At 43.4% G+C, this 20362-nt stretch overlaps 2 protein-coding genes across 5 annotated transcripts; both read right to left on the bottom strand.

The window, feature by feature from the left end:
• Positions 1-7290: 7290 nt before the first annotated feature.
• Positions 7291-14617, bottom strand: LOC115058914 (TAF6-like RNA polymerase II p300/CBP-associated factor-associated factor 65 kDa subunit 6L). 4 transcript variants are annotated; one of them, XM_029526471.1, is made up of 12 exons: positions 14278-14617; positions 13756-13923; positions 13580-13661; positions 13305-13455; positions 13140-13190; positions 12877-12971; positions 12723-12797; positions 12050-12270; positions 11424-11556; positions 9947-10075; positions 8172-8668; positions 7291-8091 (listed from the first exon to the last, which is right to left on the bottom strand). In XM_029526471.1, exons 2-12 carry the CDS (start codon positions 13809-13811, stop codon positions 7749-7751), a joined length of 1833 nt encoding a protein of 610 aa, XP_029382331.1. In that variant the 5' UTR covers positions 13812-13923; positions 14278-14617; the 3' UTR covers positions 7291-7748. The 4 variants fall into 4 exon arrangements, with proteins under 4 accessions (XP_029382331.1, XP_029382330.1, XP_029382329.1 ...); XM_029526470.1 differs by having other exon boundaries at positions 13756-13927; positions 14278-14616; XM_029526469.1 differs by having other exon boundaries at positions 13580-13666; positions 14278-14616.
• Positions 14618-15222: 605 nt separating this feature from the next.
• On the bottom strand, positions 15223-16188 carry LOC115059310 (mRNA decay activator protein ZFP36L2-like). The gene has a single exon (XM_029526966.1). It carries the CDS (start codon positions 16186-16188, stop codon positions 15223-15225), a length of 966 nt encoding a protein of 321 aa, XP_029382826.1.
• Between the last annotated feature and the right edge of the window lie 4174 nt (positions 16189-20362).

Here is a 20362-nt window from a genome sequence, read left to right as displayed (position 1 = left end):
CAAATCCATTCTACATGACACTGCAAGGCACTTCTATTTATCACACTTCAGAAATATATAAAATGGATAAAGGAGGGGGGAGTGCATTCACCAGCTGCAATCTGCCAGCCTTTAAGAGCTCATTCCTGCCACACCCACCCTTAGCAACTTTTGTTTCTTCAGGGTTTGACTTGTTTGTAATCCTGGTTCCCCCAGTTTTACTGATGCCCTTAGCTCAGGACCTGCTCTGCCTGCCTGGGTTAGAGTTAGGGTTTTTATTTCACCCTCTGCCTCTCTGTCTGTGCATCATAACAACAAATACTATGAGGAATATCTTTCTTATGATGGAATAAATTACCAACATGATGAGCTGGATGTTAGGTTTGAGACATCTCTCTTCCTCTTGCAGGCATGTGCAGGCAGATTTTATTCTGGTGAGCTTGCTGTAGCTGGACTGGTTCTGGGTCATATACTTTGCTTTCCAAGTCACATTTGCAATGACTCTGCAGAATAGTCTAAAAATAACAAGAGGCTGCTGAATAAGAAATAAATCCATGATAGGTAATGTGGATTTCACTTCAGGATGCTGCCTATCCCTGGATGAAATTCACAGTTTCTTTTGTTTAATACAATGTACATAATATCATATATGTTACATACTATACATTATGTTCCTGACTAAATCTGACTTCTGTAGCAGATCCATCAGACCTTTGCAAACCCTCCTAAGAGAAGCAGTGATTACAGAGTTTGCATGAAACTTGTAGTTGAGTTGAGGCCTATTATCAAGACAGATATTTTCTGTAAGCCTGCCCCCCTAAGCTGGAGGGACTTTTCCAGTTTAGCTCTGAGGTTATTTATAGTCTCTCACTGACAGATAGGACAGCTGGGAGTATTACATTGGCACAGTACACAAGAACACGAATAAACATTTCTGTTTCTGCATGATGAAACTGAATTTAAAGATGTCATTAATTTTATGCAATCATCATTGTATTCACCACAAACATAAAGTGTATCATAAAATGGCAAAAATATGACTTGTCACAAGCTCTTTGACTGGACACTGTTTTAATCTGCTGTGAGGAAAAAATTACATGACAACAATAGGTTCAGCATAACAGTGACATCACCACTAACTCTGAAGTAAAAATAACAAAAAAGTCTCTTTAGCTAATGAAGGCTTCATTTTCACCGACTGTTCTCGGGCTGTGTTTCAGGTTGTTAACTGCATCAGAGAGCTAAAAGAGGCTAAAGCCCAAAAGAGCCTGAAAGTCAAGAGATAAGTCACTGTGTGCCACTGAATTGGGTTTTAAACACATTTAATTAAGCACTGACATAACTGCAGTAACTTAATATTACCAAAATTATATAACAACAACAAACTGATGGGTTATTCACCAAAGGCATTTCATCTGAGGTTAGTGATCTGTCGTCCTGACAGATTCTCTTTAAATGAAGGTTTAATTATAGTAATCTTATGTCTGTTTTTTTAAGTTCACTGCAGCACTGTCCACAGTGTTATTGAATCCTATCATGAAAACTGGATCAAGCTCTGACTATGATTTTATCTGTTCCAAACATTCTTTACGTCAGGGAGTACTGTTTAGCCTACATACACAACATTTTTAAAATTATGTGCAGGACATAATTTAACATTATATCAGAATATATAACATTTCTCTAACATTAATTACAGTTATGTTCTGGGGTGCCAACCCAATGGCAAAACATAGCCAGTTACAATTGCTTTTGAGCTTTGACAAGAAATTACATTATTTATTTAAATTAGTTTATTTTTTAATTTATTATTTGAAGAGAAAATTATCACATCAAAGTGAAAGTTTTAGTTGTACTGTGAGGTAATTGAAATGTATGAACGAAGTATAAACAGGTGACACACACAGGTGATATGTGTGTATCTGTGTATGAGGGTGTGTCTAGGGGGTCTCAAACACAGTCACCTGGATCATACAGTCTGAATGTGGACGATGACAGCAAGAGAGAGGCAAACAAATAAAGTAGCCAGTTAAAGTAATCTAAATGATCTGAGATGTGCTACAGATATGTGTGAACATACAAGCATCCGCTTCACAGTGGATAAGCAGACGCAACAACAAAGTCTGATGGATACAATATCAGCTCAGTATGTGTACATCAACATTACGTTAACTATAGGTAGACATCAATTATTAAACTTTATGGGACTCAGAATTGCATCTTGCCTCTTAAGATAAGACAAGATATTCCTTGTCCGATAATGGGGAAATTAGCATTTTAACTCCCAAGCCGGTTCTGGTCTTTCTTCTAATGGACCGTGAACCTCTTGTCTCCCAGCAGTTCACACTGTTTGCACTCCAGGAAACATCTGCTTTTCTGTTTTCTGGCAGGTAAAAATAAAGCAAAAAAAAAAAGGAGTGTAGGAAAGCTCTGTCATGGTCATGTCATGTTTAAAAACTCTTCTTCTTCTTCTTTAGTTTTTAAACAAGGAGTCAGGTCAGAGGTGTCATGGTGGTAACTACAAATTAAGTCATTCTTTAACAATCCACTTCCAGCCTGCAGGTTGCAGACACCTATCAATTGGTGTAGATCCTATTTCAGTGTGTCATTTTGAGGCCAATTTATATTTCACTTCCCTGTCACATTTGTGAACATAAATATACGTTGTTACAGGAAGAAGTGTCATGTGCTCTCCCAAGAGATCTGAGAGATTCATTTTTAATTTGGTTGTTAAGAGGCATTAGACATGCAGCTATCTTACAAAGTAGGCCTCCTATCCCTGGATATCATTCTCATCATTCTCATCATTCATTCACCCCAGAGACACCAACATCCTGTTTCTCCACTTATTTTTCTATGAGAGAAAATACTGAACATCAGACAATCACTCATTGTAGGGAAGGAGGAACATGCACTTGATATTTGCTATTGGGGGAGTAATCAGATCCCTTTTGGTATCATGCCCCACGCTTCCATCTATGACCTTTCTAAATATGGCCTAGCTAAGCCAAACACCTGCGAGCCATCTGTCACATGAAAAGGGAGGGCAACAGGCAGAAAATGTATGTGTCATAATAATAAGGTCATAGAACATTGTGAAACCATGATGCAGAAGTCTGCAGCAGCAAACAAATAACCTTAATACCATGAAATAATGTTTCATTTACAGCTGAGAAACTGGAAACAAGCACAAATCCCACACTGTGTCATATATAGCAGCTGTAATAAGCCCACTACTAAAAGTCACATGATCGTTTGGGTGTTTTTGCTCTGCAATGGTTCGAGGTATATTTTTCTTTGTTCTAACAAGCCCAATTTACTTCAGTAAAAAAACTGGTGATGAAGTAAGTTCAGATTTTTTATCAGTTTTACCCTTTGTCAGTGACCCTTTCAGAGGCCTAGCTCTCAGCTGCTTTTTATTTTTTTGATCTAAGAGTGCTGAGAAGTTGGTCTGAGTTTATTGTAGCAACAGAATAAAAACAATAGGATATTAAGAGCATTTGAATCTTTGGGGCTGATTTTTCATCATTACTGCTCAAAAGAATGGCCAGAAATTGTGATGAGGTAAAGAGGAAACTTTAAACTCTTTGACATCATAAACATGAGAAAACATAAAGGGATGAGGAAAATAGCAAAGCAATAATACGGCTCTAAGAGGGTTAAATAGTAATCATAATCTAAATAAAATCAGATCAGATTTATTTGTATAGTGCCAAATCATAGCAAAGTTACCACTAGGCACTTTACATATAGAGCAGGTCTAGACCGGTCTTTATGGAGTTGTTAAAGAGACCAAACATGTCCCTCCAAGAACAAGCACTTGGTGACAGTGGCTCCCTTGGGAACTACAGAGCAGCTTTAATTCATTACTTAAGTTGCTGAAGGCTTTTGTGCAATGGTTATGTTTAAGATAATAAAGCAAAAAAAAAAAAAACACAATACATTTTAGCTAAATTTAAATTCACTACATTCAGGTCCAGAAGCTAATTTAAAATCAGACTAATGATTAAAATATACATGCTGATGTTGAATCCATAAGGTTCTGTGTGAGCTTGAGCAGGCAGCATATTCAGGACTGCCCACAGGGTGTCACTGCGGCTTGATGTAGAGCTGAGCTCTGACACTCAGACTCAGGTTCTTTGATTCCAACTCGTGGATATTATGATTTAATGTGTGTAAATGTCAGGAAGAAGGGTTAGGGTTAGGTGAGTTGTAGTGATTAGAAAGGTGCAGCGTGTCCCAGCTCACATTAAGCCTCGCTTTGTTTATTCAGTTAGAATCTTATCAATGATAAGCTAATGCCACACCTATGTTCCACCTGTAGGATGTCTGACATTAGCAGCACAGGTTCTGTTGGAACTTGGAACCTAGTTGGAAACCGTGATGCACCACGCTGCTGCAGACTCATTTGATGACTCCTTAGACTGAAGATGCAGGTTGCTTCCTTTGGAGCTGGGACAGAGTCCCGTTGTGTGGCCTCTTACGGCAGCCTGTCTCAGAGGATGATGGGTGGTAGCTGGCATAAGTCTGTACCATCACTGCCAGCAGCACTCAGATCTCAGAGCTCAAGTTTCTCACATTAAACTTGTTGGGATTTCAACTAAAACCCTTCTGCATCAACTAGTTAAATTATTCAAATACACCCACGTCATATTTACAACACTCATAACACTAATGTTTGACTTAAACTAAAACTGTTTTTGGTTTTAATCATTTAAAATGATGATATTAACATTCAATGTCAGCTGGATTTGGCACCAGAGCAAAAACTGCTACCTCCACTTTTCTGGTCCTAATAGCAAGGAGTTACAGAGTCACAATTCAGCTATTTGATTTCATACAAGTGTCCAAGACAAGCAACTCATGCGTTAATGTGGAACATGAAGTGTGTTTGTGTTCAGGACAACAGGGAATTGGCTGTGATGACCATAAACTCCACCTCAGGGAAAAACTGACTCAGTGTTGGCAGGTAAATGTTGGGTGGAGATGATCAGCAGCTGTGGCAGCATGTCAGTGACATGGAGACAGGAAATCAATGAAACAGGAAACGGAGAATTGGTTGAATTGAATTATACTACTGAGAATGTTCAACTGTTCATTGACAGAGGTATTCAGAGACTTTAGCTAATACAACCAAGGGTGTAAGTGAAGTATCTGGCAAAACATCAATTAAAGTTAAATGCCTAATTCTAGGCTGGGCTACTGTAACTCATTACTGTCTGGATGTCCAAACAAATCTCTGAAAGGCCTTCAGTTGATTCAGAACGCTGCTGCACAAATATTAACAGGAACTAGGAAAAGAGATCATATCTCTCCTGTGTTAGCTGCTCTTCATTGGCTTCTTCTTCTTTTAACATATAAAGCTCTTAATGGCCAAGCTCCATCATATCTCAGAGAGCTCATAGTTCCTTACTGTCCTAGCAGGTCACTCCGCTCTCTAGATGGAGGTTTACTTGTGGTTCCTAGAGTCTCCAAGAGTAAATCTGGAGGCAGATCGTTCAGTTATCAGGCTCCTCTTCTATGGAACCAACTTCCAGCATCGGTCCGGGGGGCGGACTCTTTAGTAATTTTCAAGACCAGGCTTAAAACTTTCCTGTATGACAGAGCTGAGAGTTAAAAAGTTAAAGTCCTCTACTCTTTAGATATGCTGCTGTAGGCCTAGACTGCTGGGGGAAGGACTGAGCTTCTCTCTCTCTCTCTCCCCCTCCCTCCCCCCTGCAGGTGCTGACAATAACCACACTTCTCCTAAATCCCTGTTTCTCCCAGTTCTTGTGTACTGCATTGACTAACCATGTTCTGCCAAAGCCTCTGTCTCTCCCAGTTCCTCTCCTCTCTCTCCCTGTCCTCATCCTGCAGGTGGTGACTCATCACCCTCCCATGTTCCTGAAACACCTGCTGCTGTCATATCTTCATGAATTCTGTACTACAGCATCATCTCCATGAACTTCATGCAGCAACATGTTCCTGCCATGTTCTGCCCCGGCTTCTGCCTCTTCTGCCACTGTCACCAAGTGCTGGCTCATCGGGGATCTGTTGGGTCTCTTTAAATAATTTTATAAAGAGACTAGATTTGACTTGATTTGAAAAGTCACATTATCTTTGGTCAGGTCCTTGAAGGTCATGATAAGAGGTTCAGTACCGTGTTTGGGAAGTGCATATGTTAGCAAATCAACTGTTGTCACATGTTGGAACAATGAGTCTAACCTGTAGCCTGAAGAGGTTGCCAGTCTATCACTGGGCCGACATTGTTTCTTACACTTCTCTACTGGAGTTTTTGACCACTTTTCTTTTGCAAACTGCTCAAAGTGTTTCAGCTTTGAAAGACAATTTCATCCAACTGTTTTTAGATCTGTCCACAGATTTTCAATGAGATTCAAGTCTGGATTCATTTCTGGCCATTTCAGGATTCACTAGTGCTTTCTTTATAACCATCTCTGAGTGCTTTTTGAAGGATGCTTTAGGTCCCTGTCCTGCTGAAAGACCTATGACCTCTGATGGAAAGCCACCTCTCAGACACTGGGCTTAACACTGTGCCCCAACGTTCTTTGATAGTCATCAGATTTCATGATGACAGAAGTCTAAGGGTGAGAGTATTTTTGGCAATGACTGTACAGCAATCAGTTATACCATCATGACCACTGACAGATAAAGTGAATAACAATATCTGGTTACAACTGAACATGTTGGTAGGATATGCTATGAAACAACCAAAAATCCTGAATTTACGCCTGATGTTGAAGAAGGAAAAAAGGTCATACTGCAGCTCTGTGGGTGTTCGTGGTCTGCAGTGGACAGGAGGGTCCTACCAGAAGTGGTTCAAAGAAGGAAAACTACTGAACAACAGACAGGAGGAGCAGCTGGATAATGCTACCTGTCTCACTGCGACAACTGTTCAGGAACGGTTTGAAGAACAACCACCACTTCATGGTACTGGCTTAAAATTCCCCAGATCCAGCATCTGTAGGATGAGTTGTACCAACAAGTTTTAATTTTCAAACAATTAAAATGTATAACATTGTCTGTATGTAAGTGGCAAATAAAAAAAGTATGAGGCTTAAGACCAGAGCTATCTTCAGCAGGAAAAACTTTACATAACCTTTGTTGAAATCCCATTAGGATTAAATGTTCAACACGTTCCAACACTATATTCACAGATAATCAAAATGTCCTCGATCACCACTGAAACTCAATATGCACACTTTTCTCGTGTTTGAAGTGGGTACCCGAGGCTCATGTCTTGACAGGGATCTGCCTCAGACTCATCATATTCATTCACCATTGATGGAAATGTCAATGAAAAGGAAAGCGAGCTGCTAAACAACAGCTTTAATGAAGGTTCCAGCTTCTGTTCAGTGTGAACAGTTTGGCCAGTTATTGATAAAAAAAAAAAAAAAAACAAACAAACAAAAAAAAAACAGATCAATAATTAATAGTGAAAAGTCATCACCAACATCACTCACACAATCAGACAGTTCCTACACTGATCCGAGAGGCATCTGCACAATGACAAACACCTGAGCTTGGCAACATGACGGTCTAAAATGAAACAATTTTGAGTCAAAACCACAGGGGCTGAAAAAGTTTAAGGGAAGAATAAACAGGTTTATGGGCAAAACAGCCAAAGAGATAGGAAAAAAAAAAAAAAAACATTTAATGACAAAAACAGACCTTCAACATTGATGCTCTATAGCGACTGAGACTCAAATAATTAAGATACTGGTTAAACTCTCCGCATTAGCTAATAACACTGCAGTCTGAGGTCCTTCTCTCTACAAGGGCAAGTGAAGGGAGTAATGAGAACATGCCCAACGGCGTACTGGTTTGCCCACCCGGCCAATGACAGGCAGTTTGTGGGCATAGGCACGTGGGGGGACAGCTGAGAGAGGAGGAGTTGGGGCAAAGTTGGTCTGAAAGGGACGGCGGCCTTGGCAGCGGAGGCCCATTTGCCTGCCCCCAATTAGAAAAGAGAAAGCTGGAGGTCCAGTCTGAGAGGAAGTGAAGCGAGCTTTGGGGAAAACGTCACGGGACAGCCCTGCTGAGCGCTGCCCTGAACGTGATGAAGATCGGGAGCGCTGCACAGAGGAAGAGGAGGAGCAGGAGCGGGTCAGGGACCTGATGGAGGAGACGAAAGTCAAAGACATTCAGTTGAATACCCAAACCAATAATTTGGTGTCAATTTGGTTGCTGCTTACCGTCCTGATCCTGTTGCCGCCAGGCTGGGCGGGGTCGGGTCAGTCCGAGGACTCCCATCATGCCTGGGGCTGATGTTGAGGTTGGCAGTTAGCTGTGGCATCTTGCGTGTGGTGTCTGGGTTGGAGGTAGGACCAGGAGGCTCCTTCCTGGCATCACTGAGCTGGGATGACTTGAGGGCAGAATAGCTGCTGAACCCTGGCCCAGTACTAAACCTGACAGCAAGGCTGTCTCCAAAGAAAGAGTAGAGCTCACAGTACATGGCAGGGAGGGGAACTGGGGTCCACTCCTCTAAGGGACATCCAGCTCCGCCTGCCTGGAGGTGGCTGGCAATTCCCAAGGTGGCCTCAGACAGAGGCTCTGGAGGGGGACTGAGGCCGGGGGAGCTAACTCTGTAACATATAGAGCCACCTGCAAAGCCAGTCTGACCACTGGAACCCCCATCTGATTGCTGAGACAGAGACAGAGCCTTCATCTTCAGCAAACGCTCTACTGCTACCTGCCAAACAGAGAGAACCAATGTCATGTCATATGGTTACAGTCAGTGAGATGATTTTTTTTTTCCTCAAGCATCATCCTTCATGAATTGCAATCACCCCTTTTCCTTGTTCATGTTTTCAAATCAAATCAGATTTATTTGTATAGCGCCAAATCATAAAGTTACATCAAGGCGCTTTACATATAGAGCAGGTCTAGACCAAACTCTTTATAAATTTATTTAAGGAGACCCAACAGATCCCCCGATTAGCAAACACTTGGCGACAGTGGCAAGGAAAAACTTCCTTTAAGAGGCAGAACCAGGCTCAGGGGGGGGGGCCATCTGCCTCGACTGGTTGGGTTGAGAGAGTGAGAGAGACATGGGGGAGGTGGGGGGGAGGGGCTGTAGGCAAGAATATGATGCTGCATGAAGCTCATGGAGATGATGCTTTAGTATGGAATTCATGAAGATATGGGACCAGCAGGCGTTGCAGGAAAGTGGGATGGTGATGAGTCACCACCTGCAGGATGCTGTGTTTCCTGATAATGTTGCCTAGAGGAAGCAGATAAAGCGTAAAGAGGATTGGTCCAAGTAATGAACCCTGTGGAACTCCATAATTGACTACAGTACATGAGGAGGAGCTGTTGTTTACATGAACAAACTGATGTCTATCTGATAAGTAGGATTTGAACCACCTTAGTGCAGTTCCTTTAATCCCAATTTCATGTTCCAGTCTCTGTAGTAAAATATTATGATCTATGGTGTCGAATGCAGCACTGAGATCTAGAAGGAGAAGTATGGAGGCTGATCCATTGTCTGAGGCCATTAGAATGTCATTGGAGACTTTAACCAAATAAGTAAAAAATCTCTTTAAAGAAGCTCGTTGGTACTGGGTCTAATAGGTATCCTTAACTTTCTATGAATATGTCTAACTAGAGCTTTCAGTCAAGCATCAGAGGCTTACCCTGTATGTGGAGGGTCTTGATGATAATCATCTGGACAACTGTGCAGTTAACAGTCGTCATCATCATTATTCTGGCTGTGTGTATTGAACTGGGCTAAGTGATACATATTTATACTGTATGAATGGACATTCACCCAATATTTTTGAGATACTAGATGGTTCATTGTCATTGCTGTGAGCTGTGATCATGGGAATAAAGGAAAAAGAGCTTTAAATATTGTTTTTAACTTTATCTGACTGTGACAGTTTTACTGGAGAAACATCAGTAATAAAAAGTGAAAAAAATAAACCAATCAAACCAACAACTGAGGCTGATATAGTTCCGCAGTACTGACCAGGATGGCTCCATACACCTTATGTCCATCTGCTTTGACCTGAGCATTGGACACAGAGTAGTCATCCAACACCGCTTGCAGGTTGGCCCAGTAGGCAGGAAGGTGTGGAAACAGAACTCGCTCAACTGCCTGGGAAGGACAAAACACACATGTCAAATTTGATAACCTTTGAACACAGAGCAGAAAACATGATGAAGTGGAGTCAAACATTGAGGAAGTGGTCCCAGACAGATCACACAATACACAAAAACCATTTACAGCAGTGACATTAAGGCATCAGATACAACCAGTTGTGTTGATACTAAAGAGATACTAAATATTTTACATTGAATTTGGCTGAAATTCGTAGAAAATTACGCAATATAGGCTGGCCTTAGAGCTCAACACTCTACAACTGAAGAGGAAATCACATAATAAATTGAACAGAGGACCTGACTGCAATGCACTTAAATTTCAAAAGGCATAAAATGTTGAACAACAGATGAGTCCCAATTCGGGGTGTGAAGCTTCAGGGGCTGCATCTGAAAACTAAATATGTCATAGCAGTGGGGTCAGTCTCTTCAGAGGCTCCTTAAGGTATATCCTTTCCCCAGAAAACAAATACTCCAACAGGTGGATCAGTAATGACCAAAATATCCCTGGAATCATTACACCAGCAGTGAAAACATGCCATCAAAAACCACAGAGCGAGCCTGAAGGTGACACTGTATTCCAAGTACTTGAGTTCATCTCAAGTTAACAGCTAGCAACATAGCTGTTAAAACCAAAGGCCAAGCTTTCCTGAAAAAATGTTACTTGTACTGAAGGTTACCAAGGCAACAGCAGTCACACTGTGACATAAAAGCAAGTAAGGGAACAGCTGGTGACAAAGTAAAAATCTTCATGAGACTAGGTAGTCTCATTTTTATTTTAGTTTTGTGGTCTACGATGGCTACAAAAAGGCCACATCTTTGTTGCACAAGAATGTGTTGCCAAATTGATGAAGATCTTTTCTGATGGGGCCCCTCGATGCTTCAACTGGTAAAGTATGTACTGTAGAGCTCAGTCTTGAACCTAGAGGGACACAGGATGTTGCTCCTCCTGTCACCCTGTGTCCCTCTCTTGCTTTCCTGCCCCGTGGCAACCAAGGCAAAATCTGACCCAAAAAGTAACTTAAATGGATGTTTTCTGATTTGCAGCATGCCAAGCTCTCCAAGCCACTGAAACAGCTATTAATTATATTGGGAAACATGAAACACACCAGTTGCTCAATCATTCTTCAACACTGTTGATTTTCACTGTTTTAATATAACCAGTCCCCCCAAACATTAATATCACAATTGCAACAATAAACTAGCAAATTCAGCCAGTCCCCGCAATATTTTGGCCACCCTTGCAATTTTATTCTCTGGTCACCCTACATTTTGTCTGCATCTCAAATGGTGTGTGTGTAAAAAGAACTGTATAACATTTTTACAGCTGAAGGCAGTGAACCTACTTTCCATCCCAGAGCATGAAGTCCAACCACAGCTCCATAGTGGGAGCAAAGCGGCCTTACTGGGTCAGACAGAACCTTCTGTAGCGACACCAGGATCTGATGGTAGAGACCACTCACCAGGTCACCGTGAGTCCTGGATGGAAGACAGACAGGTGAAGAGAAGCATCAGACTTATGTTAATGCTGCATTTCTGTGTCTAATGGATTTGTTGCTTTAAGACCTGTCATATAATTAAGTCCATAAAGTCTTGGTCAGACCCACAACAAATTAAGAAAAACACTGGTGACATGCTGAGTCTGTTCAAGCAGATTAGATCAAGCAATTAAGATTATTTTCATCACTGATTTAATAATTAGTTTGAAATAAAATATAAAATGGGTAGCATGGTGATATAGTGGTTAGCACAGATCCCCCACAATAAGGTTGTGGGTTTAGTTCCCGGGCCTGAAGCCTTTCTGTACAGAGAGAGAGGATTTGCTCCAGGTACTCTGGTTTCTTCCCACCCTCCAAAGATATGCCTGTATGGGTTAAATGGTGACTCTAAATTACTAAAGTGACTAAGCCCTGCACATGAGGTATTAATGCTCTAACCAAATCTTGTGTACTGAGGAATTCCATCTGCTCACCAGAAGATGTGGCTAAGCAGCAGGGCAGCATAGTCCCTAAGGGTCCAGTGATCGTTGAGCGGGTTGATGGAGGCAGCAAGTGGCTCCAAGATGCAGTACATGACGCTGGAGACCAGGCTGCGGATATATGAGCCCAAGTACAGGTAGGGGTTCTGGACCAGGCTCTTGACCATGTGGAGGAGCCTGTTGAGCTGCTCCAGATCATGGCTTACTGACTTCACCTGGAGAAACATGCCCACATGATCAACACAGCGAGAAACTAAGAAACACACTAGCAGAAATTCACATTACAGGATTTTAGTTTTTACAGTCAGTGGACATGAATGCAGCTACAAAAATCAGTTTAATTCTAAAAAAAAAACAAACAAACAAACAAACATGTATGAATTCTTTTGCATTACTTTTAGTGTAATTCACTGAGGACATAATATCAGTGTGATGCAATAAAGCCTATGTACTCAGGAACAAGCAGGTTACAGCACAAATATCCTGATTTGGTTAAGTAATAAGAATCAGCAGAACTAGATTTGATATTGGTCCAGTGTCAGCAACCAGCACCAGGCAGACCTCACAATTCCCCACAAATACAATTGGCTGACAGTACTTCCTATCAACTGATATTCATCAATTTTAATGGTATTAGATATTTTACTGATGCATCTTTAACACTCACCCCACTGATGACATAGACAAAATAAGGCAGCAGGGCAGCTATCTTGGCATTGGACTGGAGGTCCAGCAGAGCTACCTGAAATACAGAGACAAACATTAGAGTAACACACTTTTTAGACACTGGAGGTGCGTGGCTGTGTTAAGCAGCTGTTTACCTTCATGAGGTGGGGGTCCTCTCCCAGGATGGCCCGTGTGATCTGCTGGTAGTACTTCAACAGGTCATCTGACAGAGACTGCACTGCAGATGGTACTGGGGGAGTTCAAAATAACCTCAGCAACACTTACACACTCAGAAAAAAAGCCATTAAAGGAACGGAACAGTTCACTGTTCTGGTTACAATGTTTATCTGCTTTCTCTTCCAATGTTGTATCCAATATTGACTTGAACTTTCAGCCTAGATATAAATAAAAGTCTTACCAGTCCCCTGAGGCTCCAGATTGCCTTTCCCATCCATATATGACACATTCACTAATGTGAAAAGAAAAGGTGAAATAACTAAGGAACAGACACCTTCTGAATCCAACATTGATTTTCACCTACACCAATTATGCTTGAGTCATTAGTTTGTAAGAGTGCTCATACCTCGCACCATGGTCTCAGCACAGCCTTTAGGGATGTTAGTGGCCAGAGCCAACTCAACCAGGTTGATGTCCCTATCCTCAATGAAGAACAGCTCTCCTTCCTTCGCTGAACGGAAAGGCAGTGTATCCTGGGCCCCATAGCCACAGATGGCCTGGCAAGCACACACACAAGAAAAATGCTGAAGGCAGCGACAGCAACAACTGCAGCATGTAAATGTTTTGTCATTTGCTGCTGACTGGAGGACAGCTGTGAACGGAGAACATGACCCGTCTCACCTCCACGTTGCTCCAGTGCAGAGCTCTGTTGAAGTCCTCCACAGTAAGCTTCCTCCTCTTGGCGTGCCTCATGAACTGAGAGCTGCTCTGCGGTCCCAGGGGCACAATAAAAACGCTGTTAACGTCAACATGAATGCACCTCGATACACATGACAAACAGGCGAGGCAGCTCTGACCTGTGTCGCTTCCCTAAGCCGATAACAAACGTCCTCGGCCAGCAGACCTGCCACATCGTCGCCAAGCTCCACGCCTGTACTCTCGGCCATGAATTTGACAGACTCCCGGGAGATCTCGGCGAAGCGGCGCTCCTCCCGGTCCGCCATTCTGAGAGAGACCGCGGGAAGCTGACTGGGAAAAGCCCCTAACGTTAATATGACTTCTCCCCAAGACCAGACTGCTCAACTGTGATCAGCTGAATCTCTCATTTCAATATCTTGTCTTGGTGTTTCTGCTGTGCCGGAGATGGCCTGGCACTGCCAGCATTCCCTCTCGCCCAGAACAGACGCGTAAAAGTGAAGCGAACTTACCACGCAAAGAGAACTCCCCTGCTCAGTGTGTGGGACCGTTTAGATGCAAGTGAACCAGTAAGGCCCGAGCCATTACCGGCTGCGGCTAGCTATCCGACATGCTAAGCTAACAGCTGTTTAAGTGCAGAGAAAACAGGATGGTCGGCTTTAGTACTCAAATTCAGAACGTACCTTTCAGTTAGAACGACTGATGACCCAACGCAGTGCAGTCAGATTGAGATTTCGACCGAACTGCTTCTCCACATACGGTGCAAAGTTAGCATGTTCGCTAACCCGAGTAAACAAGCTTTTCAAAAGCAAAGTACCACCGGGAGGTTACGTGTGCCCATTCCGCAACAGCATGTTGCAAATAAAATACAGGTATGCAAAAATTTTCAGAGAGACTTCATGAAATTCTCAAAAACGCCAGTCAACTCCCACAAACCTAACGAGGCCACAGCTCCATGTTGACATTCCAACATGGCTAGCGATGACGCGCCAGGCGGAAGACACCGGTGATTGGTACCGAGCGGTACAGCGGTCCGCCTGCACAGGATGAGCGGCGTCCGACGTTTAGTTTTAATGCCTTTGACGCTATGAAAGCCAGCCAACCTTGCCTAGGGTTAGGAGTGCTCGTCCACCGGTGTCGCTACTTCAGCACATAATGAGCAGATGCGCTGTGTTCATCCAATGTTTGATGGGCTTCAGGTCTGGACCACCGAACTATCGTCAGACCTCATTAATGACGCGTCAGTTTCACACCTTTACTCCCATTTTTCTGGCATTACGGCACATCATCCTGTTTGAGCAGTAGCGTAAAAGAGTACATTTACAGTGTTGGATTAAAATTGTTTATTCATGATGCTGAGTTCAGACATCTTTGCTAAGTTTATTAATAGAGTATATACAAATTAAAAAAAAAAGCCACACACAATCATAGCTGAACCAGAAGGGATTGGCAGGTCCAGAACTAGAGGCTGTCTGATCTACAACTGAACATGTCAAGGCCTGCTTGAGCTGCTGACAGACACCCAGTAAAACTGCAGTTAAAAAAAAAAGAAAAAAAGAAAAAATATATAAATAAAATTTAAGCTGTGATTTTTAGTGCTGATGCTGTAGCCACCTAGGCCCGTGTCTTCAGACTGCTCTGTTGTCCCAGATCTCCTGGGCCTTGTTGCTCTCTAGCTGCTGCAGGTGGAGGGCCAGAGGCAGCAGTAGGTCACTCAGATGCTGGCTGGAGAAGGTGAAGGCATTGTTGGCCATAGCCTCTGCAGGTGGCGTGGACAGAGGAGAGGAGGAAGTTGAAGAGTTTGATGACGCTGAGGTGAAGGGGGAGGTGGGGGATGGTAGCCCTGAACTTCCCAGAAGGTGGCGGGATCCTCCTTGACTGTCCTCAGAACCCCTGAGCTTTCTTTGGAGGCTGTGCTGAAAGCGGCAGCGTGTGCCGTACAGGCAGAAGCCAAATGAGCTGAAGGTACGGCACAGAGCTCCCCGAGGCTTCCACTCTTTGGAGTGTGGTTGCAGTTGGTCAACAGCTGGCTGAGTCTTTTCCTCACCAACATGTTGAGGCTGTAGACTGTCGCTGCCATCACTGCCCTCGACATGCAGAAAGTTACAGCGCGTGCCAAAGGGACAAACACCAAAAGAGCGAAAGGTGCGGCAGGGGACGTTCCTACGGCGGCGTAGAGTGGGGCGCTGCTCAGTGGGGTTGTGGACAAACAGGCAGCGGCTGCCATAGTAACAGTAGCCAGTTGCGTGGTAGCTACGACACAACTCTGTTTTGTACTTTGGATGCCGGAAAGGAACATGGAGCTCATGGAGGCCGTGGGCAAACTGGCAGCGCTCTGCATACTTACAGAACCCAGTAGCTGAGTAAGTGGTACAGAGCTCCGTCTTGTAGCGGGTTGAACAGATCCAGTGAATAAGAGGAGGGGAGGGGGACTCTACCAGGGGCAGGAGAGCTTTGGCCAGGGAGAGGCCTCCAGCACTACCCTCTCCAGACATCTTGTCACTGGACAGCAGGTTGTCCACCAGCTCCTTATCTTGGCAGGAAGGCAAGAACAAGTCATCACTGCTGGTCTGGAAGGGGGGGAAGACAAGCATGTGAAATACTATCTGCCAATAACCACAATATATGGCAGCCTATTGCACCAAAGGGGGGAGAAAAAAAAGAAAAAAAAACCCCTCTAAATTTCCACAAAAGTTATCAACTCACTTGAAAAGGCAAGTTCAGTGAATAGAAAAGCATAATTGAACCAGAAGGTTAACATTATCAAAATTTTAACTTTAGTCCCATCACAGAGACCTTCATGTGAAGGACAGTGAATTAAGTTTGAGACAGTCAGAATTGATAGCTGTTAGAGTTACAGGACTGAGCCAGGCATGAGTTTTAATTTAGTCCTGAATCAGAGTCCTAACAAATGTAAAAACTTGTGGTATTATTGGGCATCATTATTGTTGAGTGCAAGCATTGAGCTTTTTAGGTGGGTCATGTGTGAAACAGTTGTGAGCAAGTGACACCATTGGTTTGTGGCTGTTTTGAGGATGCCAGTTTGACCATAACAGGTTTTGAGACAATCTGAAACCATGTTTGAAGGAGAAGGGCTGGAACTGACCTGCTCTATATACACTGGTACTGTCAGACAGACTGCAGCCATACTATAATGCTTACCCTGCTGTATGGTACCATAAATGCAATCAAGAAAACTTTCACTGAAAGGGGAAGGGAGAAAAAAAAATACCACTAGTGACAGCTCTAGAGATTTTCTGTTGCAGATGCTATGGGGCTGCCCAACACTCAGGAGGAGGTGCTTCGAATTTTGGGACACACTCGCCCCCCGGTGCTATTCTATTATAGAGAAGCTACAGCACCACCTAGCGTCCCCCTGCCGCCGCCATTGTTTCCCACAGACTTCAATACAATCCGAGGCAGATTTGATGTTTCAGTCGAGTTGATTTCTAGACAGTCTGAGAGCTAAAGAAGTGTAATTAATATAGGGGCACATTAAGCCAGGGAACGCTCAAATTTCTAGTAGTTGAGGGGACTGGTTAGCCACGTCCAGCGAGAAACGTGCACTCACCTCGAACCATGGCACAGACACACTCAGCCAGCCGAGGAGGCGTTTGCGTTAACTTCGTACCGGACTTCGCCGCGGAGCCGCGCTTGGAACAGTCCCAAGCGTCGCTCCACCGTCCGCACTCACTTTTAAAGCGCCTTCAAGTCAACTGGCTACAGGTGCGCTCGACCTGCTCCTACGTCAGCAGGGAGACGACCAATCAGGTGAGCAGCTGTGACTGAGCCATGTTTCCCCACCGCCATTCATTTAACATACAGACAATGACAATATAACCGATGATAATAAAGATAAACACGGCGAAAAAGAAAGCAGCTGTAAAACATCATCCCTCCATACTTGCAACAGTCTCATTGTGAACTCAGCTTAGAAAAGAACAATCACATGCCATTGTGCTCCATAGTATAGAGAAAGCATTTGAATGGATGTTCAGCAGTGCAGATAGCGTTCATACGAATACATTTAGCTTCGGATCTCTGGATCTCTGAAGCTGATCTTTTTCTCTGGCCTCTAACACATGACGGGACATGATGGTGGTCCAGCTGTTGCCTGGCAACCGCGCACCATTGGCAGCCTTTTACAGCAGCTCACCGGTGACCTCCTTTCTGTTCTTCTTTATTCTGTCTTTACTGTCTTCCAAACCCAATACGCATCTAGGTACTATTCTTTGCAGCAGCTGCCCGGACCTCGACCTGAGGAGGAGGAAACGGGGGAGCCGTGACTTGATCTCCTTTCCATCATAATGGGAAATGTAAGATCTCTTCCTAACAAGATGATTGTCGGCGCTGACTATAGGGAAGTCATACTGACAACGATTTGGTTCGGGGCGGACAGCACAAGGGAGAGTGGTGAGAGAAATTACAGAACGTATCTCTGGGCACATCACTGTTAAAGAAACACTCTGCAACAAGGACATTGAACTGTTAGCAGTTAGCTAACGAGAAGTCACGCATGTTTATGGAGACAGCCACCTACGTTCCCCTTCTGCTGACGCTGACTGCAGACACAGCACACACAGACCCTCTCGTTTCTGGGGACTTCAGTCATGCCTGTCTGTCTTCATTCGTCCAGTACATTACATGCTGCACCAGAGACAATAGAGCATTAGACTTGTTTTATGCCAGCACCCCCGCTTTCACTTCTTCTGAGGAGAGGAACTGAGGGCAGTGCAGTGGGAGCTACCCCCAAGGGAACGGTACCGGCTCTGTTGTTCTTCCCCTTTTGCACTGCAGATTCTCCCTTAACTCAAAAGCTCTCTGAGGACTATGCCATTGTCTGCCTCATTACGGAGGGGGACAACCGGGAGTAGAGGATCGATGCTGATTTTGTGGACTGTTTTCTGCAGAACCACCTCCAGATCACAACGGGGAAAACAAAGGAGATGGTGGTGGATTTTCGCAGGTGGGCCCAATATTCCAAACACTGGTGAATATCCAGGGGATAGAAATTGAGAGTACCGAAGAATTCACCTTAATAACGACGTGGACTGGCCTCATCGCGCTTCTGCAGTTTACAGGAAAAGCCAGGTGAATGGGACACCGTGGTGGCAGCCGCTTTCTCAGCTGGAGGCGTCTGCTGGGGCAGCAGCAACGAAAGATTTAACAAACTTACAAACAGGATGTTCTCTTGACTCACTGGACGTGATGGGAGAGAGGAGGATGAGGACCAAGCTCTCATCCGTGTTGTCCCCACTGAGGGACTCACAAAGGACCATCTTATCCTAAAACACTTAAGGGGTTTGATATGAAAAGAAATACAGAAATAAGAATAAATGTAGATCCTCAATCAAATCTGTAAAGAGCACACATTAATATCTTAGGAAATATCTGAAGGGTCCCTGTTAGTCTTCAAGTTCAAATTTTTGGTTTTATAAATTTTAAAAACAGCAAATTTAAACCAGTCCACTTGCAATGGATTCAGATTTGGTTCAACTCTTCTGGCTCTGAGTGCTGCAGGTTTTAAGTAACCAAAATGTGACTGAATTCTACCTAACAGGCCAGATATCCACTCACAATTCATATAGTTCCTACACTGTATTAGCTATTAAGAGGAGCTCTGTAAGGATCCTGGACTTGATCAGTAAGATTTGAAAAATATACAGATGTGTCATGATGACCACATGCCACCAAAACAGCCCTGACCCACTGAGTCCTCCCCCAGACCCTTGAAGGTGAGTTGTGGTATCTGGACCAAGGGTTAAACAGTAGATCCATGAAGTCCTGAAGTTTTCAAGTGGCGTCCTTGAGAGGCAAGGAATGGTAGAGCCAAGTCAACACCTTGAACTGGTTATTGTTCCTCAAACCATTCCTGAGCCATTGTTGCAGCATTTCCACAACATTAATATTGTGATGGATCAAAGAAAGGGGTGATGCCTTTTTAACTGACATGGATAAATATCAATGTTGCAAATTCTGTTACAAAACTTAATGCGTGCAGCACTGTCACAAATGTCGGAAATTCTTCAGTGTCTGTCAGGTTTCACTGTGTCCACACCAGTAGCTGAAAGCTCATAAGTCTGAGGCAGTGCTCATCAGAAACAATTAGATTAGCACATCAATCTCACCATTCTCCATGACGTACTCATAACAGTTCTCTCCTCACACACTGAGTTCTGCCATCAAAATACACTTTTCTGGTAAGGTTTCAATTTCAAACTTCTTATTGCGGGGCAAACAGAACCTCTCTTAGACCCAAGCACATTCTTTATTTATACCTCACTGAGACTTCATGGCATCAATAAACAAATTTGTTTAAAGCAGTTGTAAAAGATTTAATTAAGTATTCGCTTTTAAATATTACTAATAGATGGGACTTGCATTTTCTCTGGGGCAGCAGTCTGGCCAACAGTCAAGAAAAACCTCTCATCTGACCACAAAGAAAAAAAAATTCTTTATTTCTTTTCCTTATCAAGATACATTAAAGGATACAGAGACATCGGAATAAAAAACACTTGAGAAAACTTTCAATTATAGCATGTTTGTCTCTCCACCATACAAAAATGAGCACCCATCCCTTTTGAATGTCACCCATGATTCAAATGACCAGCCCACCCACCCAAGAAAGGAGAGCAATGTTTCACATGTACAGTAGCACATTAGAGCCATCTCCTCAATAATGGAGCAGAATTACACATACAAGAGTAAAAAAGTTCCAATAGCCAGTTTTCACTTTACACTGATTCGTATTTGCTACAAATTCAACAC

Source organism: Echeneis naucrates, chromosome 18 (assembly GCF_900963305.1).
Source record: "Echeneis naucrates chromosome 18, fEcheNa1.1, whole genome shotgun sequence".
NCBI lineage: Eukaryota > Metazoa > Chordata > Actinopteri > Carangiformes > Echeneidae > Echeneis > Echeneis naucrates.
This window is presented reverse-complemented; position numbering and strand designations above follow the sequence as displayed.

Bases quoted from the DNA above. Each gene is read 5' to 3' on its own strand.
- LOC115058914 (XM_029526469.1), bottom strand. From the start codon at position 13,902: ATGGCGGACCGGGAGGAGCGCCGCTTCGCCGAGATCTCCCGGGAGTCT. The intron at 13,667-13,755 runs GTCAGAGCTGCC...CTGGGACCGCAG, and splicing joins GGCTTAGGGAAGCGACACAG to AGCAGCTCTCAGTTCATGAG. The intron at 13,191-13,304 runs GTATGAGCACTC...TTTTCACATTAG, and splicing joins TGCTGAGACCATGGTGCGAG to TGAATGTGTCATATATGGAT.
- LOC115059310 (XM_029526966.1), bottom strand. From the start codon at position 16,188: ATGCTTGTCTTCCCCCCCTTCCAGACCAGCAGTGATGACTTGTTCTTG.